Here is a 20,667-nt window from a genome sequence, read left to right on the forward strand (position 1 = left end):
CATTACTTTCAATTCTTCATTCAATTCAGTTTATCCCTACATCAACCCATAAATCTTGTTTCGTCTCGGTTTTGTTATTTCATTTTATCGAAACTAATACATGTGTAGGTTGAAATAAGAATTGCGCTCATCTTGTTAGCTAATTTTAATATAGAAGAAAGGAGGAGAGAGAGGGGTTCTCTTTACTTGACACGATTATGGGATAAGATGTATATTGGGTGGCCTAACTGCACGGCGTTAGCTGTCGCAATTTTTTCGATGCGGAGTGTACAAGTACATAATGATACAAGGTATTCAGTATGTCAAATAAAAGCTTTCAGAGATAAACAAAACAATATGCAAGAAACGTTTTATAAGCTTTCATGTACAATGGAATAAGAAATATAAAAGAAATGTTCATAATCTTTCGGTCGTATCGGTACCATAGATTACCATCATATACAGCAAAGTTTTTGTGTTTTCAGATCGGATTTCAGCAGTTCATCTATAGCATAAAATAAACTGAAAACTATCATGCTTAGTCAAGATGGTTTATGTATTGATATTTTCCATAAGTTAAATGATTGTAGTTGTTCAAATATAGCACATTTTTAAATGATAAAAGTTATTTATATAATAGTATATCTTTAAAAAATTGCAGCTCTTAATAGTGGTTATGGACAGTTGCGCGATGCACAAAATGATATCCAAAATCGTTCAGTCTTGTTTAATTAGCGTGCTACATATCTTACTATCTGATACACAGTTCAACAGTATATGCTTTGGAAATAATGCTGTACATTTACAGTAGGAGTTCGTCTATAAATTCATTGCATTTTACTTCCTCTTCAACTTAATATATCCCTATTTGTTATGGCTTGCGTGGCATTATTCGGTGCTGCTTAACTTAAGAAGGTTTAATCCTTTTGACTGTGAATACAGCATTTTTAAAATAATATTCAATTCTAACATTCTAAGAAAAGTCTTATGCATCTTTGGTAGTATGCTACTCACGAATTGCCTACAAATTTACAATAACCGTGCAAATATATATCATTAAACTATAAGTGCGCAAAACGTACCATCTTGTTTAGACGGTCACAACAAGCAAGAGTTCTATATATTTGGGTTGAGAGCAGGACGAAGCTGATACTCTCGAAGGTTGCGTCCATAGGAAGCAGACGCTAAGTAACTATGCACATAAACTAAAATTTCCTTACAAACTGCAGTCACTGCAATAAAAGTTCTTCCCCTTCGCAATAATTTCAGGTAGCTCTTAACTTTCGCTTAGTTTATTTTGGTATATGTAGATGATGTCTCTCATTTCACCCATTATTCACAATTCCACTATGTACAATAAGTTCGATAGAATGGTATGCTAGTAATCTAAATATGTGGGAAACTTACAAGAGAGATGCATAATTGTGGAGAAACACAGGAGAGAAAATGAGATGAGTTAACCATGGAATCATGTATCAGGAAATTATTATACATGGTATATGAAAGCTCTGTGTTAACTCATGATTTTAACCATAGGAATTTCTGTATTGTAGACAATAGAATTGTGAGTAATGATGAGCTGACGAAAATCTAGAAATACCGAAATAAAATTGAAGTGAAAGTTAGAGCTACCTGAAATTTGTTCGTAAGAGGACAGAATATAACTGTCTGTCTGTCTTTAGTTTATAGAACATAATTCATGGATGAAAAATAATTACTTTCTTTTATTTTCTTTAAATTATTTTATTTTAAGTTACTCCTAAAATAAATCATAGTACGTCTGCATGAAACACAGTATTCAAGAAATGAATCTCCATAATGTGCCTTCATTGGTTCAATTCTCATTATTTTATAATACTTAACGATAATTTCTACTTACCATCGTTTCTTTTTTCTTAACATTGTAAAATTTACAAATGTTACTTTCAGGAAATAAAATGAATTCAGAAGGATTTTGGTATGATCAGAATCTACTAGAGGAAGGCGATTGCGTTGCATTACGTCAACGCAGAAATTATAAATGGACATTTCGTGATTGTTCCAATGTAAATTCATGGATTTGTCAGACAGGTGAGGAATAGCAACTACTCGTAAGCAGTGCTGATTTAAAAAGATTTTTCCACGGGGGAGGAACTTTCAATGCACAAGGGGGCAAAGCAATATTGGCAAAATACTGATAACTTAAGTTGGGCAAGACTCTTCAGCCCGGGGCAAATCCTTGAAATAATACTGCTGATAACACACAGATAGCAGCGATTACAATTCTCACTTGTAATTCTATCATTATAATTTCAAGTATTTTACAGTTACTTTGGTATTATAATGAAAATTATACAGGAATTTGTATTTAGATATTATTTCTAGGATCATTACTAATTACGAGAGTTTCGCAAACTTTTGTATAATATTGAAAACAACAGCTACAGTAAAAGTTCTTGTTTCAAAATATATATTTATCTTTATCCATAAAAGAATAAGTTCTGAGTGAGTGAGTGACTGATCACCGCCCAGGCCAAACCACTTGTGCTAGATGCTTGAAATTTTATCAGTGAGTAGGATTTGTAACATAATGTACCACTGAGAAAAGATGAATAGAAAATCAATGTGGAAGGGGGAAATTGGGGTGAAAATTCTTGTAACAAAATGTCCATACTTCTGAATCTCTGAAGGGTGGAGACATGAAATTTGGAGTTACCTCTTAAAATAATTAGACACCTTTCAGCCTTTCTTGATATTTTTCCAGGAAGAGAAGTGAAAGACGTGGGAAGAAAAGGGTGAGGCTATAATTGTTGTAATAGGAGATCATATCTACAGTCTTTTAAGGTTAGAGACGTGTAATTTGGTATTTAGACTTTTCATTTGAACTAATTAAAGACCTGTTATAATGTTTCTTAATATTTTCCTTACAGAAGAAATAGGTGGGAAAAGAAAAAGGAGAGTTTCAATTGTTGTAATAAGGTGGTTATATAACAGTCAATATACAAAATCCCTTTAGTTGCCCGGTGCGGACACTCGGTCGAAAATATGTAAAAGCTTTTCTCAGCCCAGCCATCCTGAGTGAGGTTTTCTATGGTTTCCCTCATTCGTACTAATCAAATGTCAGAATGGTAACTAACATAATGTTCTCAAGCTGCTTCCTTCTTTCCTCATTTCATTTCTCATCCCAGGTTCCCCGGGTAATTTGATCGCTGACGGACGTTATCCCTCATACATGACAGGTTAACATGGCCATAGATGGGGAAAGCCAAGAAATATAATTCCTAATCCAAATTCTAATCGAAATCCCTTAAGTTTAGAAATACGAAACTTGGTGTATAAACACTATTGAATATAAGTGGGTATATGTCACAGTGTTTTCGGAAATTCCGCCAGGGTGTTTCCCGAAATTCAGCTTTTAATAACAGGAATGGGACAGTTTCGAATCTTTGTCAATATTTGAAAGTGATTTCGAGGTTATCTGTCTCATCACCCGGGAAAAATTGTCTCTGTATGTGTGTCAACTATTTGAAATTAATTTTATAACACAGTTAGCACTTGGGCCGACATGGTTTTCTATCGTTTCACTGTGATTGAATTGCGTATTCTAAAGAGGAAAGAGACTGAAAGTTTTGTCAAAAAATAATACTAGAAACGTATTCTTGCTGTGTGAAGAACGGAAGCAAAGGCTGAAATATGAGGTGCGAAGCCATAGAACGAGCAAATTGGAGAGTTTGGTTCCAAATCCAGAGCTAGTCTCTAAAGAGAACACTACTCTCTGTCCCACCCTAGGAAGATTATAAAACGGAAATGACGTTCAACTAGCACGATGTTGCCACTTATTATGAGTAGGAGGAAGTCGATTTGAGAAAATAAAAAAGAACACAAACCAAACTGCGCAGCGGTAAGCGACTCAATAATAATAATAATAATAATAATAATAATAATAATAATAATAATAATAATAATAATAATAATAATAATAATAATAATAATAGAAGAAGAGGAATTGTAATTACTTACCTCACGTAATCTATTCCTGGAGGCAAGAAGCACCCAAATCTTTACTCCACACAAGTTCAGTGGGAGGGAGTTCGCAATGATAAGGGGGAGACGAAGAACTTAATGCCTTCTATTCTGTAGGAGACTTCTGTGTTAGAAGCAACTTTATTTAACATTTGTATTACTTCAAATTTGTTGCAGCTTGAATCACATTCAACACTTTTCTTTTTAACCACTCTACAATTTCTTTTTTGGAACATGATTTCGTAAGGATTTTTTCGTCTTTTATTGAGTATGTGCGGTCATTATCTATAACAATCACGGAATTTGGTGGTACATTCGGAAAGAGTATTTCTTGGAAATATTCATATTCTGCTGCTCAAATTCTTTGTGATAATCAGCTGTTTTTGTGCCGCGAAAAACGATGTCAGCTACAGGAATTTACCCACTCTCAGTCATGGTATGAATTACACTATTACTCCCCCCCCCCTTTTTTTTCTTTCAGAGATGCCTTGACGCCTAAGGACAAACCCTCTCTCCAGCTTCACTGCCTGGTTTCGAAAATATGAATAAACGTTTAATAACATGATTTTTTCACCAGTAGAAAGAGGTTTTCCTTCTTTCTTTGCTTCTTATAACAATGTGGGAATTTTTAGCCACTGTCTCCAAAAATACCACTATAGCAGTTAAACACAAAATTAACTACTAACAGCACTAATAATAACACAGATAACACGGAATAACTATAACAAGAAAATAACAAAATAAAACAAAACAGAAGAAATTTGCACAACAAAATTCACTGAACTATCACAGAACACAATGAATCAAAACTGTCATCCCGCTTCCGCCGACGTGGCAACAACTGAGCTCATGTTGCCAAACTTACCTTATCGTAAGAAGTTTAACTGATAAAGAATGAGTTTGCATACCTCTATTATTATTCTAACAGTCAGTCTTACTTTCTTCGTGTATCTACTGCAAAAGTAGCTCTATTTTAAAAAAGTTTTTCGATACACTAATATTTGAGTGAGAGTAAATCTGACAATCTTACTTGTGTCATGCTTCTGCTGTTGTTGTCGGCTACCGTTAGGGTTGCAAGCACTTATATTAATATGCTAGATGAACTTACCAGCTACGCTGGACACACGAACAATTATAACTGCCGCGCAAGTCAACTCTGAAGTTTAATTTGTTTTTACCACAATCTTCAAAAACATTTTAAATTCTGTCACTAACCGAATTCACCAAAACTGTTTTTGGTCTTAAACCGGCTCGTTTTTCTACTAAAAAACGGTTCGGTTTTCTATTAAAATCGGCATCAGTTACAAACGCAACAGTTTTTAAATTCGAAAGAATTTTCTCTGAAAATCGGAATTTTCATAATCTTGCCAGTTTTTGAAAAAATCTGTCGGTTCTTTTAAAAACCGTTATTTCTTTACGCACCAGTAGTATGGAATACCACACAGGATAGTGGGTGGTCCGGAACCCTCCCCCGCAAAAGTTGTTTTAGGCTTCATTTTTTACAAATTTATATTCCCCCACCGCTTCAATGACTTGTTCAAGCGAATTTAGTTTTGCTTAAATACTTTCAATAGAGAAAGGGCAAGCGCATTTAAACAGGTTCTACATCGTAAATAACAATAAAATACATAAAAAATACAGTGCACTGAAAATAAGAATAGCATAGGCTATTAACTTTGACAGTTTTAAAATTGGCTACCTATAACTTTGACAAAAATAATAATGCAGGAATAAAAAAAAAACTTTTAGGGGTGTATAGCCCCGGATCGTCCTCCCTGGCCACACTACTGCTACAAAAGTTAACATAGTTTAAATTTTTGTTACCTTTCGTAAACCTTTCGTGATGAGGAGGGAATCTCATAATTTGTGGATGAAATTAAGAAAACTCAGGGCATAAATAAATTTACAAAACAATCCGAATAAATTTTGAGATAAGACGAGAACTAATCCTTCGATAATTGACACGAGAAGTAAGTCTTCCATGATCGAGACGAGACGAGAAAACCTAACACTATTTGCACAAATTGGAGATTGTCACTATTCATCTAGCGACCACGAAAACTATGAGTTCTACACTAATCTTAATGAGTTTGGAATTTTTAATTTTCATCCCCACCATGTGGATGGGGCTAAGCTTAGACTTGAACATCTTCGGGAGAGTTACTATTTATGTCAGTGACCCCTAAACTATGAATTCGACACTAATATCAATCGTTTCCGATTATTTTTACATATCAACCCACTACCAACTCGTAATATACTAAAAGCGCGACCTCCCACTAAAAAGGGAGTCAATACGTACGCCAGGAACTTTTTCTTACAGGGATGTTCAAAATAAAAGGTGTATTCACAAAGCAATATATTCTGTAACTCAACTATTAGTGATAACTGGTTTAATGGTCTCTTCCCTTTCAACCTTCATTTATACGTATCAATTTTCCTTTTTTTTTTTAAAAAAAAAAAAAAGCTTAATTATTTCTCGGAAGGAACTGCGGCGCCCAAAAGAGAAGGATTAAGCATGTCTATTTTGTTGATTGTCTTGATCGAAACTCCGAAACAATGAAATCATGTGCTTTACAAAACCAGACATGAGCATGTGTTTACTTCATATTTTGAAAGGAAAGAAATTAGCAAACCTTTTTTTTTTTTAATTGATACTATAAACATACAACACTGATTGATGGAATTGGATTTGAAGAAAGAATTGGATTCCTTTTCTATCCAGGGGGGGGGGGTGTAAAAAAATTGAATGTTAGAAGGGTTTAGAATCTGAAGGGAATTCTCAAAAACGCTAAAATTCCTGGGCTGTCTGCTTATTTTTAAAAAAATGTCAAATTTCAGCTTTCTAAGTTGAGCGGCTAGTGAGATACTTAATTTTTTTTGCAAAAATTCGGATTCCTCCCCACTCCTTCTTGGTATGCTATTATAATTAATGTGATATGATAACATCTTAATTGGGATTGGGGTCTAATATAAACCGAAAATCTTTTCATTCTGCTTTGCCGTTTGGCCATACATAAAATTGGATTACACACGCTATTAAGTTATTTTAAGTAAAGATATAAATAACTACATAAAGTGACTTGTGTTGTTCACTTCCCACTTGTTCTACGAATAGAGGCAACCGTAAGGTCTGTAACCTTGTTGTATGAGACTATATGCACATGTATAAAGGGACAATAGTCTTTCATCCTTTCTGACAGAAAAGTGCACTTAGGGCTGTGCGATATCGAAATTTCGATATCGACATTCGATATTTTTCTGATATCGATATCGAATAAATATATCGATATCGACAATATCGATATCGATATCGACAATATCGAATATCGATATCGAATATCGATATCGACAATATCGGATATCGATATCGAATATCGATATCGACAATATCGGATATCGATATCGACAATATCGGATATCGATATCGAATATCGATATCGACAATATCGATATCGGATATCGACAATATCGAATATCGATATCGACAATATCGATATCGAATATCGACAATATCGAATATCGATATCGACAACATTTAATATTGATATCGAGAACATCAAATATGGATATTCAACATATTGATTGGTCTTGAATATTCCTGTTGATATATACAATCTGGTCTCAAAACGTTTCAATGGGGGATATCTCAGAATACTTGTTAGTCACAGAAAACAGACTTGTGTTCCTTCTAATCCACCAGTCTTTCCTCAGAAAAAAGTTAATAAAAATAGTCATTTAATTTCTTTCTCAGCTATCATATTGGTCATCATTGCGGAAGTAATGAGAGTGAAACAGGGTGACATAGAATATGCGTGTTTTATTTGTGTGTAGGTGTTTATTTTATGTATGTGCGATTGTGAATGTGCACGTGTGGCGGTATGCGTTTCAGAGAGAGAGAGAAGTTCTGTCTATAGCATAACACGTGCGTGCGTTGTATTTTAAGCTCACGCACAAACAATACTTGATCCAGATATGGACGATAGGGTCCGTGGTGGCTCAGTGGTAGAGCGTTCACCTCTGGTGCATGAGGTCCCCGGTTCAAACCCTGCTCTTGCCAAGTGAACTTTGTGGTGGACAAACACCATTGCGTGGGTTTCCTCGGGGTTCTCCCGTTTCCTCCCACTTTCTTCATTTCATCATTTTCATTCATTTCTCATTATCACTGTCTCCTTTAGCCTAACCGGCATAATCATTGGACGTAAAACTCAAAAATTTCATTTCATTTCAGATATGGACGAATGACACCCGATCAACAAAAGCAAAATCGGGGAATCCCCGTTTCTCTTTTGTGCTAATCATTTGATGCCTCACTGCAACAGGAAATCGATGCATATCTTTCAGTGCCATCTACAGACAGTGGTGCTATTCAGCCGGTTCGCACCGATTCGTTAATATATTTCGAGTTTGATAAACCATTTGTTATACCCAGGCATAACAGTAAATTTTATCCAGTTATACCCAAGAACGAGCAAGTTTCAGTTTATTTTGCTTTGTTCTTAGAAATTCTTACAGCTACAGGGTTAGATATATGATCTCTCAGAATAAGGAATAAGCGATTTTTTCTTAATTTCAAATGGGCTGGTTAGATATCAAGAATGCAAACTGGGATCACATGAGTGCAGTGGTGAGTGTTATTTACATTTGAAACGCATACATACCATTATCAATAATTGTTGATCCATTGCTGGGTTAAGGTGTTTCCAATTCTTCTTGACAAACATCTATTTTGGATAATTCGTTTCCAAGATATTCGCAGTGCTACCTAATTTCGTCACAACACCTTATATTAGGTTGATGTGTAGGTCTCTACTTGTCACTTGTGGTATCCAGTGAAAAATTTGCCTTTGTCTATCTTGCATGATTTGCTTCCTAAGAGAGAGGGAGAGAGACAGGGGCGTAAATAAGGGCCCCTCAGACCCCGCATTGCGGGGGGTCCAGGCCATCACGAGGCCCCCAAATTGTGATATAGGACATAGAAAAGGGGCCCCATTCCACGTTGTCTGCGGGATGGCCCCCTAGCCCTTAGTTACGCCACTGGAGAGATATATCTTTCTATGTATCCATCTACTATCTCTCTCTCATATATATATATACATATATATATATATATATATATATATATATATATATATATATATATATATATATATATATAACCAGTCACCAAAAATTAGAATAGCACCACTGCCTACAGATATGGAGAAAACCTCCTTCACTGGAGGAAATCTCATGACAGTGAATTTCCAAAATTAGCTCTTCTGGCTCGTAAGTATTTGTGTAGGTACCAGCGTTCTATCGGAAAGAGTATTTAGTTGTGGATGCAATATCGTAACTGATGCTCATACTTCACTTACAGTTAGTGCAGAACATGCGAAACAACTGATTTTCTTTCCATGAACAAAAGAGCTCGTTCCTAAATAGCAGTGTCATGAACTTCTATGCATCATACATTTCTAGTTGAAAACTCAGTGTTAATAGGCATATTTCTAATCAAGACAGTTATTGTTCATTTTTCTCTGTATGTGTGATGTGTCTGTTTGTGTTCTTCTAAGTTAATCCGTTAGTTTTGCAAATTTAACACTTGGACTTATTATTTTGTAGTATTCTATTTTAATATCCAATTAAAAAAAAGCACGCGATCAATAGAGATATCTTTCATGTTATTATTAAATTGATAATCTTTTTGTATTAAAGAGCTTTACGCAAAGACGTGAACATGAACTTAAGAGGTTTCTTGTTATTGGTTTTGTGCAAACTCATACCTAAAAGTGTTCATGTTTTTATTAAATTTAGGCTAAACCTTACGTCCTATATCATTATTCAGTTCTGCTTGTGAAATTAATTTAGAGAGGTTTTAAGTCATTCCTAATAACAGTGCACCTAATAATGCATATTCTAATACTTAAGCAAATCCAAAGAAATAGGGAAGTGTTAATACTACCTAAACAGAATATGTAGGTCTGTGTAGTGAAATAACAGAATGGAGGCTTTTGTTTGTTTTAGTGGGTTGAGTTATGTGGCTCAACTTACATCTAGTAACCACATACAAATAAACGGAAAATTACTACTTTGCACAAAAAAACTAGTTAATTCTTGTTTCCCTGTCTGTTTAGATTTAAGCAAATTTTAACACAGGCATTTGATTTTTCACTCGCAATGGTTTAATACTACCTAAACAGAATATGTAGGTCTGTGTAGTGAAATAACAGAATGGAGGCTTTTGTTTGTTTTAGTGGGCTGAGTTATGTGGCTCAACTTACATCTAGTAACCACATACAAATAAACGGAAAATTACTACTTTGCACAAAAAAACTAGTTAATTCTTGTTTCCCTGTCTGTTTAGATTTAAGCAAATTTTAGCACAGGCATTTGATTTTTCACTCGCAATGGCAATACAGCACAAACATTAATTGTAGTGAGGATATCAAGTTGACTCGATTAAGGAATGCAGCCATGTTAATGATGAGAAATATTTTGGAAGGCATAGCTCCCCGTGTCTGCACTGGTTTTGGCTTTATCTTCGAAAGGAACATCATTTCTGCCCAATACAATTTTTGCACAAAGTTTGGTTTGATTCGGTGAAGAAGTGTAGCCGATAATATAAGTTAAATACACAATATTTAGGTGGATTAAGTAGACGTAGAAACATCCCTACCCCACCACCGCCGATTTGGACTATCTTCAAAAGGAACCAAATTTTTAACCAATACTAATCCTCTGTAAATTTGGCTTCATTCTGTTAAGAAATGAAGTCAAAAGAGAAAACTAAATATTAACATGGAATGTTGGGAAGCATAGTCCCCAAGTCCTACATTAATTTGACTCATGAAACGGGGCGTTTTCCTGCCTCATACGAGTATCGTGTAGTTTGGTTTCATTCGGTTAAGAAATGCAAATGCAGCTACTATCGCGAGCCAAAAAGCGTTATATATATATAAAGCAAAACCTGCCGCAATTTTTTCGAGGAAGTGTGAAACACCAATATTGACGATATCGGATATCGACAATATCGGATATCGACAATATCGGATATCGATATCGCATATCGACAATATCAGATATCGATATCGAATATCGACGATATCGGATATCGATATCGAATATCGACAATATCGGATATCGATATCGAAAATATCGGATATCGATATCGATATCGAAAATATCGGATATCGATATCGAATATCGACGATATCGGATATCGATATCGAATATCGACAATATCGGATATCGATATCGAATATCGACGATATCGATATATCGACGTCGATATTTTTGCGATATCGATGATCGATATAAGATGATATCGATATCGACGATATCGATATATCGACATATCGCACAGCCCTAAGTGCACTTTTTGCTACTGGCTACACTGGTTTGACGCGTTTGACGTATTTCCGTTTTATATTCTTCCTAGGGTGAAACAAAGATTAGTCTCTAAATATAAAAGAAGTCCTGAGGTATGAGTGACTGACTGATTGATTAACTGATCAACGCGCAGAAGAAAACGCCTGAGCTAGAAAATTAAAATTTTTACAGTGAATAGAATTTGTGACGTAAAGCACCATTAGCGAAAGATTTGTGGAAATTCAACGCGGAATGGGTGGCAACGGTAGTAGCAGAAATGTGAGAGTTCTGGTATAAACTTCTCTAAACTTCTTTTTTCAGTGAATTCATGTAAAAAAAATAGTACATAAACGTATTTTACGAAAAAATACATAATATACATACTACTTTAAATAAATATTATATGTACTCCTCTTCGATTTTATAATGACCCCATTGCAAGGAGCTTATACCTTCATTCAAAATCCATCTATTATAATGCACAGAGAGTTTATTCACCTCCACACTATGTAATTTACATTTGCAGCTTCTAAATAAATTCCTCTTCTTATAATATTCCTTTTGATTGAAAGGATAGTTTATAATTTCATTAAATGTGAGCTCCATATATATTACATTTTTTCATAACATCCTCTGCTGTTGACAGCATTCTTCTTTATCGAATTTACTTTTAAAATCTTTATCTGTTAGTTAGACCAATCTGTGGTGCTTTAATTCAGTACATTTTTATCTTAACCTGACAAATTCTTCTATAATTGTTCCCTTAACTTCACCCTTCAGTTTAACAAGTATTTTGTTGCTTATTTGGAGTAGATCGTTTCTATTATTCTGCGGATAGTGACTTATAACACTTAGTCCATCCATATAAATTATTCACGTCTAAATACATTATATAAGAAATGTTACACTAGTCGACAAAAACATACTTTTTCTCTGGCACACGGAAGAAAATACCTGTTTCTAGTAGAACTTTTCACGCAGAATTCGAATCTGCAACCAGTTTTTCTACATCACCGTCAGTTTCCCCGTGACAGAGGGATTTTCGGGAAATTTCTCCTCAAATTTCCCGTGTTTTACAAATTTTGTACCTGTAGCTCGGGTACCCTTAGGTATATAAACACACAAATTGTATTATATGTTAGCCTGATTTATACTTAGTAAGCGCTCTAAGTTTCATAAGAATCGCCTTATATAAAAATATGCTATGTGTACTGTTCATTTTACCATATTCATTAGTGCAGATAAAATCACATATAACTTCCACGAAATTTACAACATAAGCACGGTTTATACCTCATTGGATTTGAAATGAAACATATTTTCAGTGATGTATACACCATGTCACCATTTTTTGTATGAGGGAATTTCTAGAGGGATTTTGTGGGAAATTCCCTCCAAAAAAGTAGCTTATAAGATTTTTTGTCTTTACTTGCTATTTGTATATAGTGATGCAGAAACCGGAACTGCGCTAAAACGTAATTTTATGTCTACTTAATAAAAAATACAACAGAAATGAGTGGTATCTTCTTAATAAATGAACACTTACTTATCTTAACTAAAATGTTTTAGTTGTCGACTTTCTTCTGTGTTTGGCTTCTGGAACATCTCTTTTGAGTGTCCAACAGTAATCAGCTAGCATTTGTGAACTCCACTGTCCCTGGTATCTCTTCTCCATGGAGGAAATGTCCTTATGAAAACGTTCCCTATGCTCACCACTAACAGCACCAAGGTTTTCAGGAAAGAAATCCAGGTAGTAGTCAAGAAAGTGAACTTTAAGGGACATCTTGCAACCCTTTCCTTGAATGATTGCAGGAAATCACTCACAGTTTCACGGTAATTTGGGTCTTTCTGGTTTCCTAACAAAAATCTCTGCTAAACATTTAAATGAACACCAAGCTGCTTTCTCAACCGGAGTTAAGAGATCCTCAAATTTTTGGTCACGAATCAAACATCTTATTTGGGGGCCTACAAAAATCTCTTTCTTGATTTTAGCGTCACTAACCTGAGGAAATTTTTCCTTGAGGTAACAAAATCCTGTATTACTTTTGACCATTGCCTTAACAAAGTTTTTGAAGAGCCCCAACTTTATGTGAAGAGGAAGTATAATTATCTTATCAGGGCTCACCAGTGAGGAATAAACAACATTCTTCTATCCAGGAGTTAATACAAGCCATTCCTTCTTGATTTAATGTTCCGCTTCGTTCCTGCTGTCCCATTCGCAGAGGAAAGAACAATATTTCGTATAACCTAGCTGCAAACCCATTAACAAAGAAATAACTTTTAAATCACAGTAAACGGTCCACTTGTTTTTCTCATACTGAATTCTTTCTAACACTATTTTGATGTTTTTATAGGTTTCCTTCATATTAGTTGCATAAGTCAAAGGCACTGAAGGAAATTCGTTGCCATTGTGCAAAAGGACAGCCTTCAAACTAGTTTTGGAAGAGTCAATAAACAATCTCCACTCTGTACTTATATGTGCATGTCCGAGTGTATCCATCACAGTACAGACATTATTACAATAAACTAAATCATTTTCTTGAGAATAGTAGTTTTGAAACTCTGTATGATGGTTTCAAAAAATACACACTTTAGTGTCACGATGGAGCAGATTCCAGCCTTTAAGTATAGAAGCAAGAAGTTCTGTCCGTATTCTGGAGAGTTTTAAACCCCGTAGGAGGTCACTTAGATTACCCCGAGTGATCAGATGGGGATCCAGTGTAGGTGTGCTTCCTAAATAAGTAGGATCATCTTCTTCATTTGGAACTTCAGTAGTTGCCTCAAGTACGTAATCCTCATTTACCGTAAGATGAGGAGGAGGTACTGGTACAGGTAATTCTGCACTGTCTGGAACTGGCCTAATTGCTGATGGCAAATTAGGGTGCTTAGATTTACTGGTTATTCCTTTTATCTGTGTCATACAAAAGTAGCAGTCTGAAGAATGATCTTTTGGTTCCCTCCAGATCATCGGTACTGCGAAGTTCATGTTTCGTTCACCATTTGCCCACCAGTCAGACGTTTCACGCAGGTACAACAAATATAGTGAGGAGTCCAATTCTTATCTTGGTCTCCTACACAGCAACCAAAATGTAACTGATAACACTTCCTCACAAATGGAGTAAAACATCGACGTTGCGATTTAAATGTCAGCTCCCCGCATACATAACAGAAATTGTCCGGGTGATTTACACACTTCCTCTGCATCTTATATCCTGTAAGGTATTACATATACACACACGAATCTACACTCCATCAATCATGAAGCAACACAAATGTTATCTAACTCAGTGCATCACCACACAACACAATCTATTCGAACTCCACAATGCGCAAATACTTCAACTTACACGCGGCCACATCTGAAACATGTCCAGCTTGGACCGTCACTCACGCTAGCAACAGTCATCAGGCTACATGAGTCATCAATTTTTTATGCATTGTTTTCAGATCAAAATATTAAAAAGTGACTTTTTTTCACAGAAAGCATGCGTGTATTTGCGCTTGTATTTGAGTGTCCATCTATGTGCCGACAATAATACGTGAACGTTACGTTTTTGTGTTTGGTAAAAGTCTTGCATAGTATATTCTTTATTACCTATAAATAGACATAATAGTTTGTATCTCTAGATAGAATAATGCTATTCACATGAAATTAACATTATTTATTAAGTAGACATAAAACTGTTTTAGTGCAGTTCCTGTTTTTTTTATCACTATATACAAATAGCAAGTTGAGACAAAAAAATCTTATAAACTACTTTTCGGAGGGAATTTCCAACAAAATCCCTCTACAAATTCTCTCATACAAAAATGGCGACATGGTGTACACATCATTGAAAATATGTTTTATTGGAAGTCCAATGAGGTATAAACCGTCTTTTATTGTAATTTTCGTGGAAGTTATATGTGATTTATCTGCACTAATGAATATTCTAAAATGAACAGTACACATAGCATATATAAATATGTTAATTTCTCTAGAAAGAATAATGCGATTCGTATGAAACTTAGAGGGCTTACTAAGTATAAATCAGGCTAACATACAATATAATTGGTGTGTTTATATACCTAAGGGTACCCGAGCTACAAGTACAAAAATTGTAAAACACGGGAAATTTGAGGAGAAATTTCCCGAAAATCCCTCTGTCACGGGGAAACTGAGGGTGATGGAGAAAAACTGATTGTAGATTCGAATTCTACGTTAAAAGTTCTACTAGAATCAGGTATTTTCATTTCTGTGCCAGAATCTTGTTGACTAGTGTTATCATTTTTGTTATAATCTTTAATATATTTATTATTTGAATTTACATATTGTATTTTGGAACACTGAATAAGCCCTCCTCTTATATCTTTCTCTATCATTAAAACACTATAAGCATTTAACTTTTCTAATTCTTTATTTCTGATCTTTAAGATGCATTCAAAACAAAATCTGAAGCTATCATATTAAGTAGAATGAAGTCCAAAAGTTTTAATAGTTTCTCTAAAATTTTCAAACACATTTGGAGTAAATAACACATTTAAGTACAAGTCATGATATTGTTCACGATTTTTGATCTTAAATTTATTCCAAAGAGTCTTTGAATATTCATAATCTTTATTACTAATTTGTCCTATTGAGCTTGTGGAAATGCTTCTTTTGGTGGTAACTTTTATTTCTAAACATTCCAATCGTTAACATAATCATATAGTTAAATACCTTTTCTTATAAGTTCTTCAACAAAATGGAAGTCTTGTGTATAAAGCATTTGCTTTCTTGTTAATTTAGCTATTTGATAGTTTCTATATTCTTACTGAATGATGTATATCATTCTTTATTATTAGATATGAAGACTTTTTCCTTTGCTACATCCAAACACTTTTAAACACACGTGTCAATCATATTCTATGAAGTTATGGGACTGTAACTTTTAAATTACAACTAGCTGAACCTGTGCTCTCTACACAGCGCACCATTTACATATGAGGATGAATTTCCTTGTCATTCCTCACAACATCTGTACATATCCCTTTACAGACACAGGTGAAAGACGTCTTTATAAAAATCGGCAAGGGGTACCATAAAGGGGGAGATGTTTTCGATGTGTCGCACCGTTTGCATGATTGAGTCTACTTCTAGGTTGGAGTTTCTAATTCATGTATGATCAGTGTTTTCTTTCTTCTTGCATGTAGTATGTAATAAGCAAATACATTACATACACAATTAATCATAATGTTAGTGATATATGGTGTTCGTTGGGCAAAACACTCCAAACAATAAAGATTTATCTTAGCCTGGAAAAGGTTATCCTTCGTTTCTCATTATCATTTGTCCACGAAACAAACTCTGGAGAGATATACAACTCCTGCATACAACTATGTTGTGTTGGAATATATAACTCATAGGATAGGATTTTTTTACAATTTCAACACTTCCAGTATACCCCTAAAAATGCAATAAAGAAATAACATCCACGTTTTTTAACTATTCAATTAGAACTGGACAATCTACTCACAATTTGGAATCGACCAGCGAAAACGGCACGTTTCTACTACTCGTGGTTTTCGAGATCTCATTGTCGAAAGGATTGGAGACAAACGTATAAACTTTTCTTTGGAGAAAAACATAAGCCTTTTAATCATCTTTTTTAATATATAGATTATTACCAAGAAAAGTAACAAATGATAATGACGTTTATCTTTATGATTTTTTAGTATATCTTTCGTTGCTATAAGAATAACATGTCTATTCATTGAACCGTTTCTTTTGATTCTGTTAAAGCTAATTAATCATTTTCTATATATTTCTCTCTCTCTCTCTCTATATATATATATATATATAGCGGTGGTTGGAAACTCCAACGAAAAACTTCGAAGGTTATTCCTCCCATCAAAATATACTTGTTATATGAAAACGATATATTTTAATTTATCCCATAACTAATCCTGTAACTGGACATAAAGACATTACCTAGAATATACTAATCGGTGATCTCTTAGTAGATAGATAAACGATCACTACAGTGTTATTTAATTGTGTTTCAATTTGTACACATAAATATATTTTCCTATGATGGATATCGTATATAAATTTTCATTATTTATTTTATTGAGTTACAACCAGGCCCGTGCTGGCCCATCGGGACACCAGGACTTAATCCGGTGCACCCTCCGAAACATATTATAAATAAATGTACAAGCTTTTTGTAATAAATTCTAAAGAATCCGTGATAAGTACAGTGCGCTGTTTACATAAGGCGCCTTGCGAAACCACATAAAAGATAAACGGTTTTATTTACTCTTGTGTATGGCACAGTTCTGTAGAATGAATACACACTGTCGCTGTTGGTAAAGAACCCGTGAAGTACAGTGCGCCCTTTACGTAAGGCGCCCTTGCATCTGCATAGTACAGTTCTGTACAATATATACATACTGTTGCTGTTGATAAAGAATACGTAAAGGTATAGTGCTCCATGCGCATAGAGCGCCCTACGAAACGTCACATTATAGATATGTGGTTTTAGTTGTTCTTCTGCATACCAGTTCCGTATAGTAAATTTATATCGTGTCTGTTGGTAAAGAACCTGTGAAAGGTACAGTGCGCCCTTATAAAAGACAGCCGTCTATTTGATAAAATAATACAGGAGTTTCTTGCTGCTACCCATTTATTGGTATAAAAAAATTCAGAAGCTAAGCGCAATCAATATAGCGTAGCATAAACAATTCAACCTTTTAGGCTGTTTATTTACAAATTTGATTGCTCCTGTGCGTTTTAAGCAGTGTTCGAAGTATAGCTGCATTTCTAAAGGAAAGCTATATTGATTTATTTGTATATATTTAGCTTCATTATGCTTGACAAAAAAATTATTACAGGAACTAAAAAGTGTTTCTCTAGTAAAGACGTTTTCACAATTACAGTTGTGCTATGTACGTTGCTAACTAAATTTGCTGGTTTTAATACATAAGATGACACCCGTATACAGAGGGTGTAACTTAATGTAGTAAACGTCGGGAGGTGATTCCTGACATCGAGATAAAACGAAAAGTATACACCAACCTGGGTGTAAAAATGCCTCCTTCCGGCGCCTTGATCACAAAAAAATTTATCGGAGAAATGTAAGAATAGCCATAGCCATAACAGACATATACATGTCTGATTGATCTATTTTCTCAGTACAGAATAAACCATCAGAAGAAGAATTTAAACGAAACGAAGTCTTTAACATATCACTGTTATATCTTCTAGGCTACCAGTGATGGATGATAAATAAACGGCTTCCTATCCGGCAGACCTACCTAAATGAAATATTCCCAGATCGTTGGATTAGAAGAGAAGGACCTGTGGTATGACCACCTCGTTCATCGGAAGTTACGCCTCTTGATTTCTTTTTCGGGTTATGAAACGCCTTTGGTGTGCAACACCAGCCACGACCGTCGAAGATCTTGTTCCTCGAGTTAATATAGCTGCGACAGTCATCTCCATAACTTCAGGTGTGTTTGATCGCACACGGAAAAATTTCGATCGCCAATGTCATCTTTGCAATGCGATCAACGGTCGACTATGTCAAACTGTGAACTATCATTCTTCACAGCTGTCTCGTGTATGCATACTAAATTGCACAAATACTATGCAGGGTACCTCCGAGTATTTAACAGTTATCCTATTTTGTACGAAACAGAATAAATCGGTAGTTTCAAGCTGTATTTCTTTGTATCACTGTGTAACATGCTCAACATCTAGTGTTTCCTCGAGTTTCATTGCTTCCCTGCTCGAAATTATTATCTTCCACAAAATTACGTATTAGGAGGACGGAATCTTTAATGCAACTTCCCCATGCCGTAAACGTCGCCAATACCTAGTGGCCCACTTGCTCGTAAATGTCGATCGTCGCTATAGCGACGCATTGAAGGATTGCCGCTAGTGTGCCACTGGCGGCAGGAATTTCGTCGAGTCGAAAGAGATATCTAAAGCCGGGGTATTGAAGTTACCACCGCGTAACAGCGAAGACTTTATTTTGGTACGCATTCCTTCGATTCGTCGCGGAGAATGGCGAAGGGACCAACACGACCTATCGCCAATCATGTGCATGCTGTTATTATTATATACTAGCTGAATATACCCATTCTTCGCATGGGGCGAGTATTTGGAAGTCAATGCCTGCGGAAGTATCACCATTCATTTCAGCGACCGCGAAAAGTAAGGATTTGACACTAATATCGGTCATTTTGCTGTCTTTTTACTTGTCTCGGTATCCTCCCACCGTTGCCCCCCAACCGACATACAATGGTAGACGAATTTGCTAGTCATCGCTAATGGAAGTGTCACTATTGATCTCAACGACAGCGAAAATTATGGATTTGACACTTAATATCCACCATTTTGGATTACTTTTACATGTCCGGCCCGCAACCGAATAGATGAATTTGGAAGTTAATGCGATTGGAGTTTCCCCATTGATTTCAGCGACCGCGAAAATTATGAATCCGACAACAATATCGGTCATTTTCTATCATTTTTACATGTTCCGGTAAACGTCCCTCCTGAGACCCCCTGGTTCGAATTTTAACAACAGTGGTTCGCCTTGGTCTGGGACCTGGACCAAGATATCCGTGTCCAAAATATGATAGCTCTCGGTCAACTTGGATAGTTTCCAGGCCTGTCCCGGTAAACGCCTACCTCCCCTGAGACCCCCTGGTTCGAAATGTAAAAAAAAAAAGGTTTCGTCTTGATCTGGAGTCTCGACCAAGATACTTGTGACCACATTTTGATAACTGTCGGTACACTCATCTGGGCTCCAGGTGGCACACAGACAGACAAACAAACAAACATTTATTTATATTAGATTATTTTTTCCTCACGAATTATTCCTAAAGTTAGCTCCAGGGCTCAGGAATAACTCCTGCTGATACATCATGAAGTGAAAAATCTTGAGATGAGTGCGTATAATTTTTTGAATTTTTTTAATTTTTTGAATTCGGATGACAACTGTCACCGATCATTTGAAAGTAAATATGGGAAAACCATGAAATAAAGTAAATAGACGTATGTCATTTTGTTGTAAAATTACATTTCGAGCAGATTTTATCTGATCCCAAACTGTTATCGTCGAATATACACAGTTAAAGGAGCAGTATGATTAGCGAAATTCAAAAGACCTCAACGATTTATCCCTCTACAAGCAACGTTCTCTTCATCGTCTCGGTGGCCAGTTTCGCGTTGAGACACGGGGCGCATAACATCGCCTCTCTGTCCGTACCTGTGTTAACGTCGAGTGTGAACAATATGTTTTAAAGTTAACTATTGACCAAGTGTTAAGTATAGAACTCGACTTTGTTCTTAAACTTTTATACATCAAT

The 20,667-nt window shown here is 35.4% G+C and overlaps 1 protein-coding gene across 3 annotated transcripts in view; it reads left to right on the top strand.

The window, feature by feature from the left end:
- The window catches only part of LOC145676206 (uncharacterized), a 631,920-nt gene that overhangs the window by 500,291 nt on the left and 110,962 nt on the right, over nt 1-20,667 (top strand). For all 3 annotated transcript variants that reach the window (XM_081747127.1, XM_081747126.1, XM_081747125.1), the window contains one exon: nt 1,909-2,049. In XM_081747127.1, the coding sequence (XP_081603253.1) occupies nt 1,909-2,049 (141 nt within the window). The remainder of the gene's footprint in view (nt 1-1,908; nt 2,050-20,667) is intronic.

The sequence above is a fragment of the Thermobia domestica genome, chromosome 18 (assembly GCF_964235325.1).
Source record: "Thermobia domestica chromosome 18, izTheDome1.hap1.1, whole genome shotgun sequence".
NCBI lineage: Eukaryota > Metazoa > Arthropoda > Insecta > Zygentoma > Lepismatidae > Thermobia > Thermobia domestica.